At 38.8% G+C, this 24845-nt stretch overlaps 1 protein-coding gene across 4 annotated transcripts in view; it reads right to left on the bottom strand.

Moving 5' to 3' along the window:
• The window catches only part of MYLK (myosin light chain kinase), a 197986-nt gene that overhangs the window by 64633 nt on the left and 108508 nt on the right, over positions 1–24845 (bottom strand). For 3 of the 4 annotated variants that reach the window (XM_068195384.1, XM_068195385.1, XM_068195386.1), the window contains 5 exons: positions 17287–17424; positions 16482–16679; positions 15053–15299; positions 7575–7655; positions 6326–7215 (listed from right to left, as the gene is read on the bottom strand). In XM_068195384.1, coding sequence (XP_068051485.1) covers positions 6326–7215; positions 7575–7655; positions 15053–15299; positions 16482–16679; positions 17287–17424 — 1554 coding nt within the window. Of the gene's footprint in view, positions 1–6325; positions 7216–7574; positions 7656–8193; positions 8283–15052; positions 15300–16481; positions 16680–17286; positions 17425–24845 lie in introns of those variants that run through there. The other variant, XM_068195387.1, reaches the window with a different exon arrangement.

Here is a 24845-nt window from a genome sequence, read left to right as displayed (position 1 = left end):
TGGTATAAGAAAGTACTGTGGAGTATTTAGGCAATATTAATAAACACTAGCCTATGAGAAATTGTGCCTAGGAGACATAATATTTTTAAGGAATTTACTGGCTTATAGAGCTAATTTTCTATTAAATCTCAAATTTTCTGGGCAAGTTCAAATGTATGCTAGTGTCACAGTCATGTTTATAAATGAGAAGTGGATTGACCAGGAAAATATTGACTACAGTTACAATGGCAATAGAAAAAACAGTGAAAAAAAACCACATGAATTTCAGAGAAGAAAAAATGTCAAATGTAATTTTTGATAATTGATAGAGTTTTAAGGAAAACAATGTAAGAAACCTACTTTCATGATTCACAACATTAGACATTTAACCAGCAAATGTATCTGTGCAAAGGTAATTTTTTTAACATGTACTGAAATATTTGTGATATATCACGTTATTCTGCCTGTAATTAATGCTACATTACTATACTAATGACATTGATTTAGGAGGAGGTATTGTCAAAATAAAGATCACCTGAAGAAGCTGACAATAGGAAATCATCACTCAGTCTGTTTCTAGTGGATTTCCTCTGTGATCAGTCTAGGACCCAAGTTATTAAAATATTTTCATCTATGACATGTAAGAACTTGTAAATTAACTTTTATAAATTTACAGATGCTAGAAAGAATCTTGGAAAGGGAAAAGATAGTGAGGTAGTCCTCCTAAACAATCTCATTTACTTGTTAAGCTGTGACCCATTCACTCAAAGAAAATGGAGCTTGAGACAGTGAAAAGAAAAGCACCAATGGCACCAAGGGATGCTGTATATTCAGGAGGGTTAAAGGCTTAACAGAGAAATAACAGACATGAGGTCCAACGTTGTGAGGCAGAAAGAGGACCTATAACCTCCAGTAAGGGCAGCAGCAGGAAGGTGATCTCCTCCTCACTGACCCACACATGATTCTGCTTCCTCTTTACTAAAGAGGGTGATAAACTAACAAACAGCAACTGGAGAGGAGGTATTGGAAAGAGAACCAAACCAAAACAACACCAAGCCTCCAAGGGCTGGATGAAGCACATAATGGAGAGAAAGTTAGTAAGAGCTTGACTTGTTAAGATTCAAAAAAAAAGGAGAAAGCTATCTTGGTTACAGAGTCAAAGCCTTTCTGTCAAATTAGAAATAAGGCATTGTTTTCGTTCTTGATTTAAAAACAAAACTCTTACTGGAATAGTTAGACTTTGCAATAAATGGTCAGTGGTTATAGGAAATATCTCTCTTTTGCTGTATTTAAATCCATACACCATGCATTTTCTGGAAGAGGATAGATTTAGATCCTCTAGTGCAGTGGGAAATGTGGCCTGTGACAAACATGGCATTGTGTCAGAACTGATGCTCAGGTGATCTCCCCCACCTTAAATTTTCTGAAGAAGCTTTTGTAGGGTGCAAAATGCATCTACTTTCAGCAGTGCATAGAGTCATGTTGATTATACAACAAATTCTTGCTAAAATTTAATTAAAAAGAAAACAGAAAAGTCACGGCAGACCCTAGCTAGACTGGCAGACGTAGACTTGCATGACTGGTAGGAAGATTTAGGAGTTAAGTCACAAGAAAGTTGTTAAGGCATTATTGCTAATAAGATTACCAAATCTCTATGCTGCCAAGAAACTTGGGAAGAAAAAAAATGCTGGCTTAGAGAAACCAGTACAAACTCAGGGCATTTTCTAAGCTACAGCATCACTGCTACCTGAGTCTACATTAGAAAGTTCCTCTTCCATCTATATAATCACAGAGTACTAAATTTATCCAAAAAAAGCTGAGCAAACTGACTTAAAAATGGCAAATGTGCGAGTTTAGACTTGTACTCACTCGTCCACCTCAGCTGGCCAGTTTACTAAGGATGCTGTGCAAAACCCTTTCACTGCCATCTCATAGAACAACTTTTGGAACCATGCAAGAACTTTCTCAGTGGATTTTCTGTCCAAGAGTGAGTCACACAGCAGGACAGTAGCACAGGGCACTGCTGGGCCAGTGCTATACACATGTAAAACAAAATGGGTCCTGCTCTAAAGGGTTCACCCTGTGAGGAAAATTGTTACCCTTATATGTCTAATTTCACTGCAATGTCTGCTAGAGCCTTCTTAAAAACTTCTTTTCCAAACAAAAAGCCCCTCACAACTTCAAGCAAAGAAGCCTCTCATTAAAGAGCCTCTTAACCATGCATCATCTACCCCACACTGTATGAATGTGTAATGCTCCAATTTATGAATACCCTCTTTTTTATTGTTAGCAACCACTTATTTTGATCTTTATTGGGCAAAAAGCACATTAATATCTATCTCAGGAATGTAGATAATTGCACTCTGACAGGTTTAAAAGAAGAAAAATATAAAATCAAACCATTAATAAAATTGCACCATGTCAGAAAAATAGTGCAAGAGCTCACTTCATCATAAAAATGATACATTCAGCAAAGAACCATGCCATTCAACTAACAGAGTACTATTTGGGAAAGTGTAAAAAGGAATGGGGAAAAAGTGTACTGAAGTTCATGACTTCGAAGGGAAAACAGTTGAAATGTAAAATGGAAGGAACGAGACATGCTATCAGCTATTGTTGTGATTGTGACATTCAGAATAATTCTGCCCAGATTCTGACTTCTAACTAAACAACCCTGGAATAATGGAATACACTGCAAGCCCTAGATTAACTACCAGAAATCAGCCCAAATGCTGCATAAATATGCCTGAAGATAAAGGTCATTTTTTGAGCAGGGTTCAGTTTTCCTTTTGGCAAAGGCCTTACCAGTCAGAGACTATTCTGATGCTGGTGTTTGTACCCAGGCTTCTCCAATGGTACAGAAGCAGGGATAACACTCTCCATTCTCCTGCACTCCAATGGCTAAACTGTATTGGGTGGGCAATTTAGTGTCAGTCAGGCTCTGCAAGCACAGAGGAGACCAGTGAACAGCATTGTTTCTAACTGGTAAAGGGCCTCTGTATCAACTAGGACAAATATGCCAAGGAAAGTTATTTTCAGTGAGTGACTACACATAGTTTTTACATAGTTTGCCTGTCCTGTGAACATCTTACACACAAGTATACTTCTGAGTTTGACCTTTCTTGCCAAATATGCCACTGTTTAATCACATGTTCCTGAAACTGAATTTTATGTACTTATCGTCTCAATATATTTGGCACCAGGAGATTAGCAAACTTCTGTCTCTTTTTGCCTTTTTTTTTTCCCTCTCTTCTGGGAATGACAGAGAGGAATAATTCACTTTCCAAAGCACAAATACATAGCATTCTGAGGGTTCATGCATTACTTACACTGACCAGTTTGTGGGACAGTATTCCATACTAAGATGAGCTAGTAGTGTGCTAAGAAGCAGATGGACGTGCTTTACTCTAGACAGGGAATTCTCCAGTATCCAGCTCATTAAGAACATGTAAGATATTGTGAAATACCTCTGGTGAATCAGGAAAAAGCCCCCATAGTCACTACCAAACATCACAACAGAACAAAATCAGTGAAATGGCTAAAAACAGACCTAGTCTATCCTCTTCCATAGCAGATTTTGTTGCTGAACACAAGGAGGAGCAAGGTCATAGCAAAGAAAGAAAAAATGGCTTTGCAAGATCTAAACCCACTAAAGTGAGCCAGGTCTGTTTGCTCTGAATTCCTCTTCTTCCCCACAGACTCAACCTTCTTTCAGGTGAGGATGACTCTAGGGCATTACCTCCAGGACCAATTAAATGCTGCTCCAAGCTTTGACAAAGGCACTGCTGCTGAAGTACACCTGTGGGTGTGACAGTGTTGCATTTTCAGTGTTTGGGGCAAAGGATGGAAACTGGGACTTTGCCTTTGGCCTGCTGTGTACTGCATCCAGTGCTATTGTTGCTCCCTATGTTTAAAGCTGCTCCAAACACTATCTGTGAGACTAATCCATACAGTTTCCCTATCGAAAAATATTTCCTGATACTGAATGAATTTGCTATTTCTCAGTTCTAGTCTGTTATTCCAGTTATTCCTTCTCCTCTCTTGGTTCCCTCAAGTAAGTATGTGTTCCTAATTAGGGAAACTGAGAAAACTGAATCTCTATGAAATCTGGAACTTAAAGTATCATGCATACCTAGTTAATTACTTAACAGCTGGCATGAAAGAATCTTACAGTGTGAGAGCAGCAACACATTCTTCTCCAAGAGGCAAAGCTAGCAGGTACTGTCAGGAAAAAAACAAAACTGACCATCATGCAATGCACCCTCTCAGCGTACCAGAGGGTATGTAATAAGGTTTAAAAAAATAGTTCTAATCCTCATTCCTTGTCTTTCCATTAAAGGACAAAACTTTGAGCCCTGTGTAACATTTCTTTCCAAGATCCTCTGTAAATACGTGCAGAAGAAAGCCTGATTTTGAGATAATGATAACCCTGACTACTAAGCATGGTTCCAGTGTAACAGTGCAGGTACAAGTGGAACATAAGGACAGTGTCTTCACCCCCTGCAAGAAGCTGACCTGGAACAGTGGATTCCTTATGCAGGACTGAGCTTTGATCCTGACCTCAGTGGAAAGCACTGTTAATGCCTGACACCCTGGAGTGTTGTGACCAGGAGCGTCACCCAGCCCAGACAAGCTGGATGGGAGAAGCTTTCTGCCCTGCTCTGACAGGTGGTTGAGCATTTCTGGACATCAGGATCACTTCACAGTAAACAGCTACCCTCGATTTGCAGTTCCACAGTACCATTTTATAGAGTGAATAAGAGTTGGGGGATTATAATAGTCAGTAACTCAGATTATTTCAGTGCAGCACCATAACACTAAAGCTCTGGGACTTTAGGAGGCTCCACCATAGCTCAGAAGCTTTGGTACAGAGGTGCTCTCTATCTGATGTACTTTGACAGGAGCCATGGTACTTTGGGATGCATAATTTCATTTCCACTCTGACCAGCTCCAGGAAAAGCCTTGAAATCTTGTTTCCAGCATGAGGCTAGCTAAACTGACTGATTCTGTCAGTCCTTCTGATAAGAATGGCATTTCCACCAGTCAATGTTTTCTCATGTACATGACACTTATCCTTATTCCATACAGTCCCCTTAGGTAAAAATCAACATGTACTCACCAAAAAAAACCCAAAAAAACACATGATGCTACTTCAGACACAGGCCAGACACAATGCACCTGCTACCATTTGCCTTTCTCCACCTGCTTTGCTGTCTCCTTAATGCACTACTTGAGTACCCCAAACCTCTCTGAAGACAATGCAATTTCTGATTGCATCCACTTCAGGAGAATGCCTGTGTTACTCTGCTTGAAACACTGCACAAGGATTCACTGGTTGTGCTGAACTGTTCTGCATATTAATTTGGTTCTCATTTGGTAACACTAAAAAAAACCTGGATTAAATGAAGAAAGAATCAAAAGTAAGAGTGCAGACCCCTCTGTCAAGCTATAATTCTCACTGCGGACATGAACTTTTTTGCTACAAGGTGTCAGAGGATACCATTCTCCAGATAATTCCCTCAGTGTCTTATGGAACACATATGAAGTAAAGGTTTTTTTGGTGCTATCAATTGTCCTTCCTTCCTGTTTTTGTTCCAAGGAAAATATATTTTGTCTAGATACAACATTAACTTTCATGCATAAAACAGTCTAGTGGGTTTGATCATCCAAAATGTGAAGTATAAGGGAATTACTCGGTTTGAAAACAATAAGTATTCCCTCTAAGGACTTCTACCAAATTCTATACAGTTTTGAAGTTAGTTAAAAGTCACCAAGCCAGTGGAGTTCAAATATTTCAGTGTTTGTAATAGCAACAGAAGCATCTGTGGTGGGGCTTTAAATACACTGGAAATCTGTTCCCAACTCTGATCTTAACTTGTAGTTGTAGTAATTTCTTTCTATGACACAACCCCTCTTTGCTTCTGTGTTTCTTATTGCAATAAAAAGCCTGAAATATTAAACATACAGAAGAATTCAATTAGAATTTGTAAACCAGCAATAATATTATTATGCTTTCAGTGTTCTAAATCCTTAAAGCTCAGTTTAAATAAGCATCATGTACCAGCTCCTTAACAGCATTAGCAATGTAAACAGCATTTAAAGATGCAAGAAGTTCAACTTTATAAAATTTACATCTGCAGGCTGTTAAAGGGGAATCTCCATGAAATGTCAAACAATACTGTTCCTTATGTACTCCACTGAAATAACAAGAAAGCTGCATCTGGAAACAGTTACTGGCACAGGACTTAAATAAATATTGCATTGCCTTTAATGAACTAAATATTATTAATCAAGAGCCAGATATAACAGCGTGCCATCCAGCTGGACTGTAATGCAATTAATTTACCTTCTTGGGAGATGACAATAGACTTTGATGATTTGATGGCTTTGCTATCTAGAGTCCAGGTGACAGCTGCAGGGGGATCAGAGGAAATCCGACATTGTAAGACCAATTTTTCACCATCAGCTACTTGAGCATCCTGAAGCTTCTCTGTAAAGGAGGGTGCTGTTCCTTTGCTTGCTGGTGGTTTACTTGCTGGTGCTTTGTTTTCAGCTTTTTTCCCAATTATTCCACCATCCACCACTGCACACCCACGTTCACAGTTTCTGTCATTCTTCTCCTCTTTTTTCACTGCTGGTTTGGCAACGGGGGCTTGGGAATTGGGGGTCGCATTCTGGGCTTCAGAGTTGGCACGAGTGTTTGGTGCAGGGGTGCCAGCACTGCCATTCTCCGCAGGTGGCTTTTTCTTGGAGCCCAGCACAGACCTGAAATCTGTAACTGCAGGTTTAGGAGGTGGTGCCTTCTCTGGCAATGGGGTTTTTGGGGTGCCCTTCTTGGCCAGCACAGAGCGGAAGTCCACCTGCTGGGGAGCATGGACTTTCCTCTCTTCCTCTGACAAGGTCTTGGGTTTGACCTGCCGCTGCAGGTTTGCTCTGAAGTCCATTTGCTCGGCTGGGATTTCTTTCAGTTCCTCCTCAGAAAAACTTTTGGTGCTGACTTTCTTGCCTAAAATATCACGGAAATCAAGTTGTTCAGCTTCCTGCTGCCTCAGGCTCTCCTCTGTGTGCTCCCGAGTTTCCACTCGCCTCTTCAGCACGCCTCGGACGTCCTCCTGCTCTTCCTCAGCTACTCTGGTTACGCTGCTGTTCTTTTTGAAGCCACTTGTTCTACCAAATGTTAGTTTACCATGATCTCCACCATCTCTTTGCTCTCCAGAGCTGGCTGATTCCCTCCCACTATGATCCGAAAAAGAAAAGAAAGAGAGAGCCAGGAAAGGGGCTGGTTTAAAAATGTCAGGGAACAATCTCAGAGCAGGAACAAAATGTGTTTATAGAAGGGGAGGTTGATTAGAGGAGCATACTCCATTAGTTTATTGCATCAATGATGACTTCAGGAGCCATATAAGGGCACAAACAAAAAAGATCTTCTCTACTCTGGCTTGGTACAATGTGCTTAGCTTGTATGATGAAAACAATTTGTTAGGTCACATTTGGGGATTAGGTTGAACAGCAGCCAGCCTGGGTCTGTAAGGGCAGGGAATTAACGGAGCAAAAAATAGAACCCACCCATGCAAGTCCCTGGGAAAAATACTCACTCTCTGAGCATTTCTGCTGTGGAAGCTGAACTCTCCCGCAGCATCAGAGACACCTGGCAGCTGCATTCTCCAACTTGGTTCCTGAAATATTTAAGTGAAATCAGAAAAACAGGGGTTTCTTCCTCTGAAACTTGTCTGAACTAAGTGATTGTGTGTTGCACTAAAGCAGCTCATACCCAGTGTGGCATTTCCCTTTTCTATGGCCAGCATTGTGGGGATTGACTGAGTGGATTTGGTCCCTTTATATTTGGAGACAAGCTATTTCAAATAGCTTTTACTGATCTGTTGCTATCTGCACTGGGAACAACATACTCCCTCAGCAAAAATCAAAGCAATTTACAGAACGAAGCAGCTGCAAACAAACAAGCTAAAGGAAAATAAATAGAAAAGCTGGAAAATCAAGACAGAGGAAAGGGCTGTTTTACAAAGTTGAAAATCTTTCCAACTCTGCCTACTGTTTATTTATTCAAACCCAAGCTCTTAAGTTTTCTAATGTTAAGATATTAAAAACAGGGTCTCATTTCCTTCCCTCCCCTCTGGCTCAACCAATCAGCAAAACCCATCTACACGGATTGCTCCAGCCTGTACATGTTTATATTAAAAAACATAAAAGTGTCACCATATATGGTGCTGAGTACTTATTCTTCCTTTTGCAGAGGAATACCATGGATGCCTTCTGGAAAGGGCTCCCATTAAAGAATTCATTTAAAGTGCTCCCCGCTCCCCTGCAGCTCCCTCCCTCCTGCAGACATATATCATTCTTCCAGCTCTTCTCTGCTTAACACAGAAGATGCCAAAAGCAAAATTTAACTCCCCCAGGGCAGCAGTTGTGTAACTATTGCCACCACTCCCCTGACTGCTATTAAAAAACCAGACTTGAACTGATTAAGGACTAGAAATACCTTTTATTAGTGAAAACACTTCTGTCCTTCCCAGTTTAGGTAGAAGCTTGTAAATGGACTTGAAAATCCTGGATTATTTCTCCTTTTTGAACAAAAAATAAATTTTGCTACTGAAAACATTTCCTAGACATGAGCAAAACACATGTGTTGGAGGGGAGGAAGGCAAGAGAGGCAGGTTTTCCCAGCTGTGTTCTGCTTTGAACTTGCTAGATAAGAACAACTTCAAGTCCAATTAGCCCTGAAGTTTAAAACATGGACTCAGGACTGTTAGCTTGCCATGATTATATTGTCTGGCCTGGTTTTTAAATAGAGCATGGAGATATGGTACTGTCTGGGTGAAAAGACCCCTATAATTTCACCCATTTTTAACTTGCAGTGAAGGCAAGATAATTAATACAGATAACAGAATCACAGATTCAGCACAAAATTTTGTCTTTGTAAGAGCAATTAGTGCCATCACTTTCTCAGACAGATTTCCCTTGATTTCTATTGCTTCAGAAAAAGAAACAGTGGATCAACCGAATACAAAAATGACAAAGAAATTGGTAGGTTTGATCAAAGTATCTGGATTGTAAAGTAAAGGCCCTGCTGACAGAAACGTATCTGAAGACCACTAACAACAAGAAACCAGAGAAATGTTTTTAACACTTTGATATCCAGTGAGTCAGAATATCAACACTACAAACTGCTACTGAAGGCAATCCATGAGGACAGCGCTGAAAGCCACAACCCTCGTTTCCTCCAATACAAAGAACTAGATAACATCTGAGTACCAAACAGAAACTGTCCAAAGGGCAGGAGAGGATCCAAGTCAATGCAGAGAGTGTTGAACTCAGCCCTGCACTGGACACCTGCCATTCTTACTCACTCATATGTGTGGCCTCCATTTGGAAGCAAGAGAAATAGAAAGAAGCTACAACAAATGGAAAAATAAATAAAAAGGATAGCACGTAACCTCCTCCCAACATACTGATTGGCATAAAACATGGTAGGGTAGCAGCATTGCTGAAAACCTGTTGTTTTCATATAATGCATTTCAAACTGGCCCCTTTTGCCACTTTTGGAACTCATGAGGTTTTTTTTTTTTTTTTTTTCCTCTGCTTCTCCAAAGTTTTTAAGGAAAGCAGATACACTCTGGAACTGCTCATTCACCAGTGCTGCAGGGCTTTACAGGCTGTTGGTTTACCTGAAGAGCCCTCCTGTTCAGGACTTAAAACCAATCCAAAGCTGACAAAGGACAAGCCATGCATGCTGAAGTACAGACAATTTGCAGAGTACATTAATGTTGAGGCAGCCCTGCTCAGCTTCTGTCATGACTGTTTGGCAAAAATATTTGTCCATAAGAATTGTGTCACTAGTGGGAGAGGTTGAAGTAACAGAGACAGCAGTGTCCCAGGAGAGGAATTCAGGGATCCTGCATGTGGTCCTGACCACTGTGAAGAATGGTAGCATTTCTGCAGGACCCATTTCTGCCAGGCATCTTTCCCTCTGCAAATTCTTTGCATATGTGAAGAAGCAAATAAGGGAGGCAAAGTAAATCCTTCTAAAGTAAGCTATTTTTTCACAGGGTTTGGAAAATAAAGGAGGGGGTAAGAAAGTAGGAGAGCATTTTGTTCTTTCTATTTTTAAAACCTTGGGAAGCACTTACAAGTTATGGCAACAGTGGGACATACAAGTACCTAGATGGAAAAATTATTCACAAGGTAGTTTATTGATCTTAATTATGATTTCTGATTCAAGTGAATGACTGAAAACCAGACTACTGGATACAAACCTTGAGTCTGTGTCTGTTCAAAAGTGTAGCCTCCCCAGGGCAAGGCTTGCTCCCAGTGAAATCAAACTGATGATTTTAGGAGCAGGGAGAACATACTCTTGTCTTCTGAATCCAGTGACAGAGTCTAAAAAGGTGAAGTTAAAAACACTGACCCAGCTTGGAGATCACAGGATGGAAAAAGAGAAGCAAGCCAAGAAAAATGAAAAGGATTGAGTGATTTAGATACCAATTTCAATCCAGAATAATTCCAGAACCTTGGTAAATATTTTTTACATTTATGCAATTTCAGAATCTAGGCAAGGCAAAGATGCATAGAGGCAGTTAGAAAAAAGAGAGCCTTGCAGTACACGGGCACATCTTCAAGTCTTTCACATCTCTGCTGTTTTGAATCTTGGCAATAACAACATTACTTGTGCAGCTTGAGGTTCTCTGTGTTGGCATTTTGTCAACAAAACCCTAGACACAGACAGATCTTAGTGGCTCTGTTATTGTGGAATAATGATAGACATGGATAAAGCCTACACTTAGTAGCTTTGCTGTGAAGTAATGCCTGGAAGTGTTGACTTTTGCAGGACTATTCTGTAGAATGCTCATGCACAGGACTTATCTTTAAAATGTCAAGGAATATTAATAAAAAAGCCCACCAAAAACAAATAAAACCCCAGCTGCAAAGCCTGAGGCAATCTTAAAAATAGCTCTGTGTCCTATTGTGAGATCAGTTTTCCCTGGAATGGCTTTTATGTTCAAAATATCTTGAAATACTAGTTTCTTGGCAGAACCTACTCAAATATTTTCTCTGAACCTTAGATGAGACTTATTGTCTGCATGTCCCTAGGAAGCACTCCCTGGAGGAACAGGAAAAAAAGCAGTTGTAATTATACTGTGGGGACATACTGAAATTTCCTACCAGCCTACCAAGTGTGAAATAAATATTGCAGAGTAAATTACATTTTTTTTCAAGAATGAACTGAAAGGAGCAAAGAAGTTGATCCCTACTTACAGCTGGTGCTTCAGTGCAGGTAACTGCAAATCCTCAGAAGGAGGCTTTGCAACTTTTCTGTGAGTTAAATGGAGAGATAGTCCAGACTCCATGAAGCTTTAGCCCCAAAGAAAGCAACTAATCCCCTGGATCACGACTCCAGCTGGTATAAAGCAGAACAGCTCTACTGGCTTCAAAGAGGATGCATTGATTTACCTCACTTGAGGGTTTTGCCAAAAGCTTTTTATACCTGAAAGAACAGTATTTTTATTTGCATTTTACAGCACTAAGTGGGAGGATGGAACAAGAAAGAGACTTCTCTAAAAATAAACAATATATTAGTAGGAGGAAACAGGGTTTGAAAACTCAATTTTACAGAAAGACAGAGCTGTATTTACTATTTAGCCTAATGAAATGTAATCTTAGGAGTGCTTTTTATATAACCTGAATTGCAGAGTATTCAAAGTACCATTGATTTATAAAATGAATGTTTTCCCGTGATTTTAAGCAGATTATCAAAATGTCTAAATCAATACTAATCAACACTAACCAAGCTTGTATGGAAGATGGAGTGTGGGAGAAGAAAAACACAGTGTCTGAGAAGACAAAGGATAAACAAAGTAGATGATTTGTTTAAGGAACTGCAGCATGATTTCTGAGGTGTCTCATGTTGATTGTATTGCTATAAAGACAAAGGTTTTGCTCAAAAAGCACAGTCTCTGTCCAGTTCTCACAGATTTTTTTGTTTACCTATTCATTTATGATGCACACACTGAAGGAATACAGAAAAGTCATATTGGGATAACAGGATACATGTGCCTGCATCACTGGAAGGATGCACGGGATAGGAGGAGAAATATGTAACTTTGTTTTTATGAGTAAGGAAACGGATTTTTATTTTCCATTTTAAGGATTTTGCAGGCTGTAAAATGTCCAAATTTCAATAGATGAACTGCAGAAGTGGGTAAATCTCTTCTTTTAATATTTATGCAGCACTATTCCTCTGAGTCTGAGACATAACAGCCTCAATGGAACATTATTAAGAAAATTGTAGAGGAATCATAGGCCTGTGTAGGTTTAAAAAAAGAACAAGGAGGGGCTACATTGAATACTCTTCTAAAAGCCAGACTTAGCAGTCTGCTAAATAGTAAAAGGCAAAGCAAAGATGTAGTCTAAATAATGCCGAGGGATGGTAAGACAGAAAGCCAACAAGCAATCATGGACGGATCACACCAGGATCACACTGGGCTCCATGTCCTTGGCAGCTCACTCTAACTAAAGGAGAAAGAACCAGGAAGAGTCAAGCAGATCTTTTATTAAACCCACATTTTTAAGACCAGAGTTTTAATTTGTGAGCAGCCAACACAAAAGGAGAATTGTGGAAGTATTAGGACAGAATTTAGAGCTTAAGAATAATGGAGAAGAAAATGGGAAAATAATTAACACTAGTGGGAAACTGTGCCTGGACTAAATTAAGAGAGCTGGAGGAGTGACTCCCTAAGAGCAGCTATGCAACCTGCTTCTAAAATTAATATGTGGAAAGGAGCTGCACGTTTTATTTGAAATGAAAATGATTATGTTTAAAAATAGCTACTATCAACTTGGTAAACTCTTTACTGAATTGACTTATGTTTTTTCAGTTATTCCATATTTTTTAATGGACTTTGTAGGAGTTTTTGAGAGAAATACACAAAACACAGCTCTCTTCCTTTCAGGTACTGTTAAAACAGTTTCTGAATATATAAACACTTCTAAATCAAGCATTCAAGACAAATGCAGCCAGTTCAACATCTCTTTAGTCAAGACTATTTAGCGCTGAAGATTACTGCAACTGTATTGCAAACTTGGAGTTACACAGCTGACTTTTGGCTCCTTGGATATGCCCGAGGCTGTTACCTCTCTGTTACTCATAGTACACAACCAGTGCCTAAAAACATATGACTGTCTATTCTCTGAACATTAACTGGAATTTTACAAATGAGAGCAGGGTAAAATGAGGTATCAGCATTCCCTTTGCTCTAACTGCAGCACAGCATTACTCATTATGGATAAGAAAAAGCCAGCATGTATGCACTGATCTTTGTGGGATCCTCAGTTATTTCTCCAGTGAAAGGATTAGGGAATAGCTGCAACTAGCCTAGCATGTAATCTGCTTTCTTGTTTTATAGCTACAACTTTACTTTTTCTCCTTCCCCCAAAAAATTCCTCTCATCGACTAATTGTCTGAAATAATTTATTTTCTAAGTGTACATTCTAGAGTTATGGTAATATCAGACTTCCACTTCGAAAAAAGGGCTGTAGTGATGAATTTGGCCTGAGTGATCACCAACTACACCTGATCAATACGGTCGACTTCCAACATAAGTCCCAACAAAACTCTCCACAAAGCTCTCTTGGCTCTCCTTTGTCCTCTTTCATCCTTCCATCCCTGAAGTTTTGCAGAAATATCTTATTCTCTTTTGAGTTCAAGTGAAACCACCAGCATATCATAAGAGAAGATGCCCATGCCCAGGGCACACACACTGAAGTGTGGAAATGTACCAGCAGCAGGTAGCAAGTCTCTCAGTTTCTGCTCTCTCCTGCTGAGGCTGGTGACATGAATTAAATTGAACTGGCATTTCTAATACTGCCAGAGATACTGAGTGTATCAGAAAGTGTGTGCCTCATTTGACTTTAAATACTAAAATATACTGAAGCTAGTTTGTGTCTGCCTGTGATAGTCCATGAAAACATGCTTTCGAGCTAGGAGACATTAACATATCCATCATTTGAGCCACACTGGTTGGAAAAAAATCTGTAACTATAAAAAATTAAACTTACTGTTTACAAGCTAAACAGGTTGAATTTATTAAGAAATTCCTTCCCTCCTTGTATTAAGAAGATATGACTAATTTACTTTGCAATTAGGCAAAGGAAAATTCAGACTAAACCTGGACTAAAAAGTGAGTGTGTGGAGCAAACCAAATAATTTTCTTCCAGTGTAATGGACTCAAATGTCCATGATGATGAAGTAATTTTAATAAAGAAAGGCCCAAACACTAGCCAAGTAAATTGATGCACAGTAAATGGCATGGAATGATAACATCACTTTAAGGTTTTACACTATGTTTTCTACAACCACATGTAAAATACGCAATCTTCACCATTGCAGGTGGAAAATGGTATGGCACTTTCTACAAGGTAAAGAGCCAGCAAATCTAACTCTTCATTTAAAGCACAGTTATTCTACCAGAATAAAATAAAATTAAATTCAAAACAACTCTTCCAGATTTTGTAGGAATGACAAGATGTTCAAAGCATCAAGGTGCCTCATTTCAAAGATACATCAGCAAAAGGAGACTACAACTTGCTTACAAGATTCACACATTTCAAACATGGCCAGGAAACACTTTTTCCCCTTAAAGGTATGGATCTTGTGTAACTGCCCTCCCTAGGCAGTTTGCTCCCATGAAAAGAGGCGTCCTTACAAATACCTAGAGAGATGCCAAACATGATAAACAATTGCTCCAAAACTCAGGACATTGATTGTGGTTTTCCTTGCCAGAAATTGCTTCCCACATTGCTGCCACAAAGCTTTGTTTTACAGGATCACAAAAAGAAACCATACTGCTTTGTCCTTTTTTTCTGACTCTTCTTGTGTTTCCTGTCTTCTCTTGGAGTTTTATTAGTTTTTATCCCTCAGAATTATTCTGTTCTTTTAATACCCTAATGTTCCACTTGAATAGGATAGAACTCCTGTCTTCTTCAAGTGGGAATTTTAACTTGAGGGTAAATGTAACTAATTGGTCAAAGGGAACAACCTTCTTTTTCACAGCCAACATACCTGAGCTGAATTTCATACTGCCCTGCATGACGAGACTGCACATTCCTCAAGACCAGTGTGAAGATGTCTTCATTTTGCAGGATTTCACACGCTGTTCCTGGCATTATTTCCTTCCCATCTTTAAACCAGTGAACAGTGGGGAAAGGATCTCCAGCAATGGCACAGGATATGAGGACATTTTGCCCAGGAGCTGCTGTCACTGATCTTGGTTTGCTAATGAACCAGGGCTGAATACCATCCTGAGGTTCTGTAGTTTACAAACACAATTTACAAATCAGAAGAAAATGCCAAGCTTGAATGTCACCACTAAGCTAACTAATTTCAGGGAAAGCAATTGCAAGGAAAGTTATTTTGAACATGCGTGGTATAAGTTTTTAATCTGAAAATAGTCAGACTTTAATTTTGGAAGTAACTTGTGTTTGTACTAAAATTAATCATTTACTTGGCACTTTACTGGCTCGATCCAAGCTTATATTAAGAGCAAAACAAAGGGACTTTAAAGCTGCCCTAAAAGGAATCCTGGAGATTTGTCCTTGGAGAATACGGGTAGGAATAGCTTTAAGAGCAAGTAACACTACTATGACTGCTGTGCAGTTGAGAGCTCATGCAATAAATCATCATTAACAATTGCATAAAATTGCATTTAATATAGAAGACTGACCCCAAGGCTGGATCTCAGGGGGGACTGGAGGAGAGAAGAAAGTCTGAATTCAGAGCACACAGTCACAACAGAATAAACAGCTCTCTCAAACACTGCAGATAAGATATTCTACATTAAAAATAATAAAAGTCTCTCAGTGATTTCCACTAATTCTCAGTAGTGGCCATGAGGAAATATCAATATTCAGTAATACTAGAAGAAGTCCCTGTCACAAAGGTATTGTGTGCCCAGTCACAGGAAATTTTTAGGGACTTGAGTTTTTGCTGTGGGGTTAATATCATGTGAGAAGATTTAAAGCCAAATTATTTGCAGCTAGTTCTCAGATTGCAGAAACCATGTCTTCCTTACCTTCTACCACTACAGTGCTAACATTAAAGCCAGGATACCTAGCTCCTAGAAGGCCTTTTCAAATACTAAGGACTTCAATTAGAAACAAAAACATATTAAAAGGTTTACTTTAATCCACAGTTAAGTAAGACCGATAGTTATAATCTAAAGCTGCATTTAGCAGAAGTTTTGCACTGTCCCTAGAAATAGGACGCAGGAATGCATTTTTGAAATAGTAACATAATGTTCCAGAGTGAAAAGATTTTTTTTTAAGCTGCTTCTGCTCAATATCCTTTTTAATTCAGATGCAGAGACTGAGAACTTGAGCGTCCTTCACAACAAACCTTATAAACACTCATGTATTTCAAACAGACATTCCTCCAGCACATTAGAATAATAATTTTCTTTCACCATTTTATAAGGTGAAGAGGAACTTTATACCTTGAACTGTTAATGTAGCCTGTGTTTGACTTTCTCCTACTTCATTCCAGGCTTCACAGGTGTATTTGCCTGTGTCTTCTGGAAACACCTCCTGGATGTACAGACTGTACTCATTGCCTTTCTTCTCAAAGTGGAAATCTTCTGTCTCCTGGATTTCTTTCCCATTATGCAGCCAGATAATTTCAGGAGATGGGTTAGCTAAAAAAAAGAAAGCAACAAAAATCTGAGACACCCACAAAACCCCACCATATGTCAATTTAGAAAAGGAACAAGTTTGGGGTTTTTTTGCCACCTTATTCTGCTATTTCTATTATTAACTCTGTCAATGTTGTGTAATGTGAAATAGTCTGTCTTATTATGATTAAAATACAAATTAATAAGGGAAGTATGTATACAACAGAGAGGGAGAATGAGTTCTAGACATCACAAAGATGGTTATTAAGAGTTTCTGATACCAAAGTTCATAGCAGGACTGCTCTTTCTGCAGCACTAATCTTACCCCAGCTGACAGGAACTCAGTCTCTTTTGGTTCACAACAAAAGTACACTTCAACAACAGGCTCCATATTAAACTTATATCATTTTATCATTCCAGTCAAGAAACACTTCTACAGGTCTGAACACGTTAACAATGGACAATGTTCAGCCATGCTGAAGATCACATTAGGTCCAACTAGCTTTTAAAAAACTGATTTCTAGAAATAATATTCCCAAATGCAAAGACACCTGCTAAAAATAGGGAAAAAACCACACACTTTGCAGCAGGATTTAATTTTTTTAAGTAATACTTTTCTACAGCTACACACCTGATACCTCCACAGTCATTATCACTTGACTTCCATCCATTACTTTGAGGTCAGTCAGGCCTTGCAGGAAGATGGGTGCAAAAGTCTTGTTTAACTTTGCAGCCTGTGCACTCTCTGACTTCTTGCTGCTCTTCTTTTCTGTGAAGTCAAAAAAAAACCAAAATTGGTCTCTTATTGTAATTTTCATGACAAACTTTAACTACCTTAGGCTCAACATGATGTTGAGACAGTGGTTTTGCTTCAGCTCTCAGAAGGCAAAAATAACTGAAACCACCTAATATAGCTGTTTTGCCTTGCCAGTATTCCAAGCAGAAAGACAAGAAATAGGAATGGAACTGTCCTCCTTCTGAGAATCCTCTTAAATCATTGCTAACAGATATCAGGGAGTATCACTGAGAAATTAAACTCATTTTTCCCCAAGTACACATGCTCAGGTGAAAAAAAAAAGCAAAGCAACCCAAAAACTTGTAACCAAAAATTCAGTGCCTGTAATCCCTGCTAAATTAATCTGAAAACACTAGGGGATGTTACAAGTTGCCATTGCTGTGATTGATGAGTTAGAAATATAAGCTCACTGCAGCACAGGATTTGTAATTCTGTAAGTAATTACCATTTAGATTGTTAGATGGTCAATATGCAATAGGTTTGAGTTCACCACATTCCTCTCCTGTACTTGACTTTGGCAGCTGATTGATGATGGGAAAGACTGAAACCTGAGGTAATCAATATATACCACAAAACACACTGTTGGATTAGGGCTTTTTAAATTTTTTTGAGGCTGTGCAATCAAATGCTGAGGGAATTTAGATTTAAATAATTCACTCTAAAGTCTATTTGTGATATGTTGCTTCCAGTAGCCACAGCCATTCAGTGTCTATGAAACAAGACCATTTAACTGTGATCTATGTGGTACAGCAGACCAGGAAGTCTACTCCGGCTCTAAAAACCTGAGCAAAGACACCTCTGAAGCCCAAGCGGTGATCATAACCAAATGTAAAAAGTAATAAAAGTTTATCAGTCCCTTGGATACACTTTTTTTTTAGTTTAGCTTGTGTTCAGACCTCTTATGTCTTGCCTCTAAAACGGCAACACTACATTCTAGTCACATGTAAAAATATTTTTATTTTGCTTATCCCTACCTTCAAAATTTTAAAAGTAATATCAAGCACATCCAAAATAGTATTACAGCAACAGAAAGTGCCAGGCTGGAGAAAAACCACAATTCATAAAATTCGTGATTAGAAAAAAAAAAGACAGCAACTCACTGAGAAAGCCCACTGAACCTCCTGGAGGCAAAAAATTAAGTTTGTACTGGGGTAATTTGAGCTCAACATAAATTCGGAAGCAGCCTGGAGGGGAAGTTTTTCCTCTTCTCTAGGAAAGCTTTTCTAGCCAAAATCTTGTCGCACTGGCTCATGCTGCAGGTCTTTTCTTGGCACTGAGCAGGGAGACATTGATGCATGTGAGAATGGAAATATGGGACCTGAGTGAGACCCACTTGGATTGGTGCTATGGAAGCACAACTCAGAAGTGCCTGATTCACCATCAGACCACACTGATCAGTCTTAGGGCTTCCCACAGCACCTGCTTGGAAGTGACTAATGCTGTACAGAAGATAGCCAAGACGTTGGGGGAAACTCATCTAGAGAAACAAACTCCTGTGGTTCACCATAGCCCTCCGTTTTGTAATATTTACTCAGAGAAACAGCTTCAAACAAGTGCTGTGCACGTGCACCTTCACTGCTCTAATACCTTGCAGGAAATCCCTTTGTCCCTCAAAGGGAAACTTTGTCTCACAAAATGTAGGGGAAAGAAGAAATACACATAATGAAAAAAAAAATAAAAAGAAAAGAAGAAAAGGAAGAAAAGAAAAAAAAAACAATAAAATAGTAAGACAGGAAAAGGCATAGAAAAAAAACACGAATGAAAAGTATGCTTAAAAAAATGTTCTTGTTATCATTTTTTGAAATAACTGATAACCCTACAAATCTAAACGGCAGATATACAAGAAAAGGAAAGCAGGGAAAGGAAAGCAGAAGCAGAGTTGTGGCTCTAGACCAACAAAGAAATAGATCTTGAGTTTGATCAGAAAAGTTCAAGTCTTCAGAGAAGGACAGGTAACAAAACAAAAGCAGAACCAACTCCCAGGAAATTTGATAGTGACCAGGAAACAAATTTGCTAATAGTGGTTCTAGCAGCAATTCTCCCAAAGCCCTGGTACAAACAGCATTAAGTCTGAGCAGCACTCCACATCTCTCACAACTGGCTCTTTGCTCTGTTGGACTCACATGCCTTCTACATGCTGTCTAAATAAATGGATTTTTATAATCAAGGAAGACAATACAGTATAACAGCCTCAGCTTATTAAAAAGAAATGTGTGAGCAACTACAGAATAAGCAGAGCAGAATCATTTCCCATAAGGAATTTTTCAGCAATGCTAACTCCTCCAAAACACGTGCTGCAGACAGAAAAGATTCATGTACTGGAATAAAACCACCTTCTTGCACAGAGCTGCGTAAACATTACATAGAAGCAAGCAAATAATTCACAGTAATTGCATATATGAATCACAAACCCAAAAAATTTAGGCCTCAATTTTTAAATTTATCTCAGGCAGATGTATCCTATGGTAGTGAGGAGACCCACTGGTAAGAGATTGGACATAAAGATTTATTGGGGGTGCAGGCATCTACTCCAAAAAGAGCAAACTGTAGGACTGAGAGGATGAAAACCAACTCACCATTCTACTGACCAGTGCTCGCTCTTTGTAAGGGAAGCTGTCAAATTGAAATTAAGGGGGTCAGAACCTGCCTCACCACTGCACAAATCTTAAAAAAATAATAGTGCTTACACTAAATTTAAGCACCGCATAGGTTTGTGCTGACCTCCTGGATGAAGACCAGTTCTGTGCTTAGAGAGAAACTTAGGATGAAAAGTATAAAAAAAATAGAAGTCTGTGGGGTGTGAGTAGTAAAAAACTTTAAAGAATAGAGCTTGAGTAAAAGAAAAGTTACTGGAGAGACTGAAGAGCTATTTCATTGGAGGGAATGAATGTAATCATGCAGAACATTAAGATGGATCATTACATCTGAAATACTGAAAACTCAAGGCTTAGTCCTGGGACAGAAAAGAAAAGCAGCTTTCAGAAAACATTTCTATCCTTGTAAATGTACCATATAAAAATGCACATACACTTTGATTTAGTCCTTGAAGATTAGTCCTTTAGTCCCTGAAGAACCTGATTTTTCAATTCCTGTTGTAAGGCAGGAATAAAAGCATCTCACTTTGTATTGCTGCTGCTCTTTGGAGCACAGGGCAAGTGAAGATATTTTTTTTACCAACAGATACAAAAATCTGTTGTACATAAGAGCTCAAAAATTAGAAGCTATCATGGCTAAAACAACCAGTATTCTTGCCCAAACATGTGTCATCAAGGATACAGCAAATATATGCCTAATAAGTCTGACTTCATGGCAACTTGAACAGAGTTTCTTCAAAACAAAAGCTTTCCCCCCTACTGTAAAGATACATAGTTTTAAAGGAGATCTCTAATCTTATGCTACTGTTGCTTAGAAGTGCATGTTAATCAGTAGCATTTTGTACCAACAATTTAATCAGAATATCACAAAAATAATCAAATATTTCTTGATGTAGCAGAAACAATTAAAAAAACTTTAGTTCTAACCCAGAAATGCTATTTCATTAAGAAACCATAGGGGCTCTTTAATATAATTTTTCTTCCTTTACTTAGAATTTGATGTTAGGGACTTCTAGACTTGGAAAAATTGAAATTACCTACGGCAACTTTAGTTTCTCACAGATGTTTTACACAAGACAACACAGTCCATTTTTATTCTGTTATTTAGTCTAAAATGTTGCATTTTCTCAGAAGGGACTGGCACAATCATGCAGAGGCCAAATTACAAAGCCTGAATGTTAACTATTTTCAAATTCTTCTGAAGCTTGTAAATGCTTTTAGTTGTTTATTTATGATAGCACTATGCAGTGACTCAGTGTTTGTCTGAGGAATGATTTAACATTTCACAATTTTACATAGTAATAGCTGTACTCTACATATAATATACCTAAGGGCTATTTCAATTTTAGCCTTAGAGGTCTTCTTTGGAAAAACAGCAATAAAATTGATTTTGGAGTGAAAAGATGGGATGCTGATCATTTGAGATTAAACAAATAACTCCGATTCCTATTTATGTTGAAAAGATACTGTGTGATTTTACTTCCTTTTGAAAACACCTGGCTTTATTTTGACAGTAAAATATTGAAAGGAAAACCATACACAAAAAACTAGAAACTCTTTGCAAAAGGATGGCTTTGAGTACAACAACCATAGAAGTTCACATTCCCTGGCCACTGCTAGGTGCTTGCTAGTTTCATACATCAGGAACAAAATCCATGACCTGTACCAGGAAAATAGTAGGGAAGCAGAACTGAAAACAGGACACAAATAACAAACTGCACAGAAAGTCCTGGCCAGGATTACTGCTTGCCTTCCCTCATTCCTCCCAAGTCCCTTTGACCACATATACTCTGCTGGGGTTCAAGATCCATATGCTCTCAGGGAGCGCTGGCTTCAGAGCCCAAAGCAGGAGGACAGGAGGAAAGGAAGAAGGCAGAGGCAAAGCTTCCAGCTGAGATACTGCAAGTCACCCTGGTTCTGGCTGCAACATCCTCTTTCGTAACACTGCGGGGTATTTCTGCTGCCAAAACTACGGACAATAAAAATACGGCACATCTGGCACCAGAAAGGAAATCTGGAACCTAAGGAAAATTTTGTTTGACATTAGCATAAAGGCATGACTTCATTATGTATCTATGCATCCTCAAGCTTATTCAACTGGATGTGAAAAAAGAGGAGATCTGATATCTGTCTATTATGTTAATGCTCTCTAATCGCCTATAGCCATTTAATAGCTCCCCCACCACTCTTAAGTCTTACTGCTCTCACGTAGGAGTAGATTCATCTCTAAGAATGAGAACAAAGAATGTAAGAGTCAACACACAGTTACTAAAAATTTCTCTGTCAGTTAATTTTCTCTGTCCCTTTCCTTTCCTCAATCAGCTTCTGCTGGTGCACTCCATTTCCTCCCCACCACGTCATGCCGAGGCAATTCATGGGGGACATCAGGGAGCCCTACCTACTGCTCCCATGGATGGGCTTGATAAAACACAGGCACATTTCAATCACTTCTTTTCAGACCTCGTATCTAGTTTACTTTATTGTAGCTTACAAAAGCTGCCACCATTTTATAACCACAGATGTTGGTTTCATGCAGGTCAAATCGTGTAAGATAATATGGAAGAGAGCTGTTGTAACATTTTTTGAGAGGCATCTTACAGAGAACAATTTTTGCACAGAGCTTGGCACAATGTGTAAGCCCAGCTGGAGCCTTTCTGGTGGACAGTGATCTCTCTGTCATTTCAACAGGTTTTTGATAAGGTATTACACAGGGTGATAGATTTAAAAGTCCACCACAATGATCCCACTTATAAGTTTCCTGGTTTTTGCCTTTCCTCAGGCTTTAATATGCATGAATGTTGGGAAACAGTAAGTAATAAGATGCACAACTCGGTGGGAAACAGCCCGAGAGACCAGAAATAGTAAGCAAAGCATGTAAATGGTACTTTTTATACCCATATATATTTTACTACAAAGCAAAAAGAATATAGGTTTTTCCCATCACATTCTCTTACCCCTGAGGGTTCATTTTTTATTAGAAAGGCACTCTAATAACCACTCAAATCTATGTTTAAAAAAGCCAATTACTGCATTAAATGCATAGAGATTAAGGAGAATTTAAACTATTTCAATTTCATAGGAAAATTACAAATTCTCAGCATATTTGGATGGCAATGGGAAAAGATATGTTACTTTGATGCAAAACTATTTCTACTAATCTCTTATTCTGTGTTCCAGTATTTGTGTAATCAATAGTAAAATAATCTATCTACAGTGACTATATACAAATTTGGATTATTTATTAACTTGTACTATTAGAAATTTAGGGCGATAAAAAATGCTTTCCTTTTATTTGAATTTTCTCAATTCAGGTTTTATAGTGTCCTTACATAAATTTACTCTCTGCATATCTGCAGACTGGAAGTTATTGCAAGAGGAGTCTTACTGCTAGCTGTGGGTCTAAACCAAAATAAACTTGAATTTTGTAAAGCCTTGATCTGGATCAGGACTTAGGGTGTGAGCATATTTGTAAACATATTTATATTGATAAGCAATGGTAAGTTATTGAGCTGAAGGTGTATATCTAATAGAAAAGGGGAAAATTCACGCTGCACTGAACAGTTAACCTAGTACAAGTCAATTGCACAATACACCTGTACCAGGTTAATGGCAATTATGCAACCAACTATTTATATTCTAAGATAAAAGACACATATAAATCTATATCCTTGAGAGAAGGAAAAAAAGAATCAATAATTGCACTGTGCCATTCCCAGATTTGCTGCTGAAACTGAAGAAGAATATCCATATGAGGCTGCAAACTTTAAGATTTCCAAAGACCAGACCTGGGTTTTACCTGGGCTATAGTCAGACATCATCTAGCCTAGGAAATTTTCTTGTTCATTTGCCTACCCTGATGTACTGAAGGCATCTTCATGTGAGCTGCAGAATGCTGACATCTCCTGTTGAAATATCAGGACTTCAGCATGCTGAGCACTGCACAGAATCACACAATAATTGAGTTTGGAAGGAACTTCTGGAGATTGGCCTTTCCAGCCCCCAGCTCAAGCTGGGTCAGCTATAGCACTGCATTTACACACAGCTCCAGTGCAGCAGCTCAGTGGCCAAGGCCAGGGTTACAACTGGTCACTAGTCAAGGCCATGCAAAGAAGAGAGAGTTTGCTGCCTTATGTTCAGAACACTGCAAAAACTCACAATGTTTAGTCTTACAAGAGGTTTAATTATACTGGAGGAATCTGTTTGCCAGCATTGTGAGGTTGACTGCCAACTAATGCCTGCTCCGAGCTGTGTGGAAGGGCTGCCTCGGCAACATTTACCATTTATGGTGTTTAAAGATCATTCTGATTCACAGGCTAATAACTCAACTGAGCTGAGGAGAATGCTTAACTCAAAAAGCTCTGTGGGAGCAGGCTCAGAGAGAGAAGCACCAGATTCCACTAAAACCTCTCAAAACAAGACTTGGGTTCACTCACAGATCACGGGCTTGAAAAGAGTTTCACATCCTCAAATGTTTTTGGTGTAAACAAATCCAGCCATTACTAAATTTTAAGCTAACAACTGTAAAGTTAAGAGATTTTATTAAGGCAGAAAATTGATATGAAGACACACATTTGTCTTTCTGTAAAGTGTCTTTGCCTCAGGCCTGAGGCATAACATTTTCTGCGAGTTTTTTGAAAATTCAAAACTTGATTTATAAGGGCATAAAAACGTATCAGACCTTTATGTTCCTGAGACATCTAGGAACATTTCTGCTTCATTAAAGATCTCAGTTTAGTATGCCATTTTTCAAACTTAGGTCATGAGAACTAGGTGTTCAATGACCTAGCAATGTTATTTACA

The sequence above is a fragment of the Anomalospiza imberbis genome, chromosome 7, assembly GCF_031753505.1.
Source record: "Anomalospiza imberbis isolate Cuckoo-Finch-1a 21T00152 chromosome 7, ASM3175350v1, whole genome shotgun sequence".
Taxonomy (NCBI): Eukaryota; Metazoa; Chordata; class Aves; order Passeriformes; family Viduidae; genus Anomalospiza; species Anomalospiza imberbis.
Note: the sequence above shows the minus strand (reverse complement) of the source record. Positions and strands in the feature narration are given on the sequence as shown.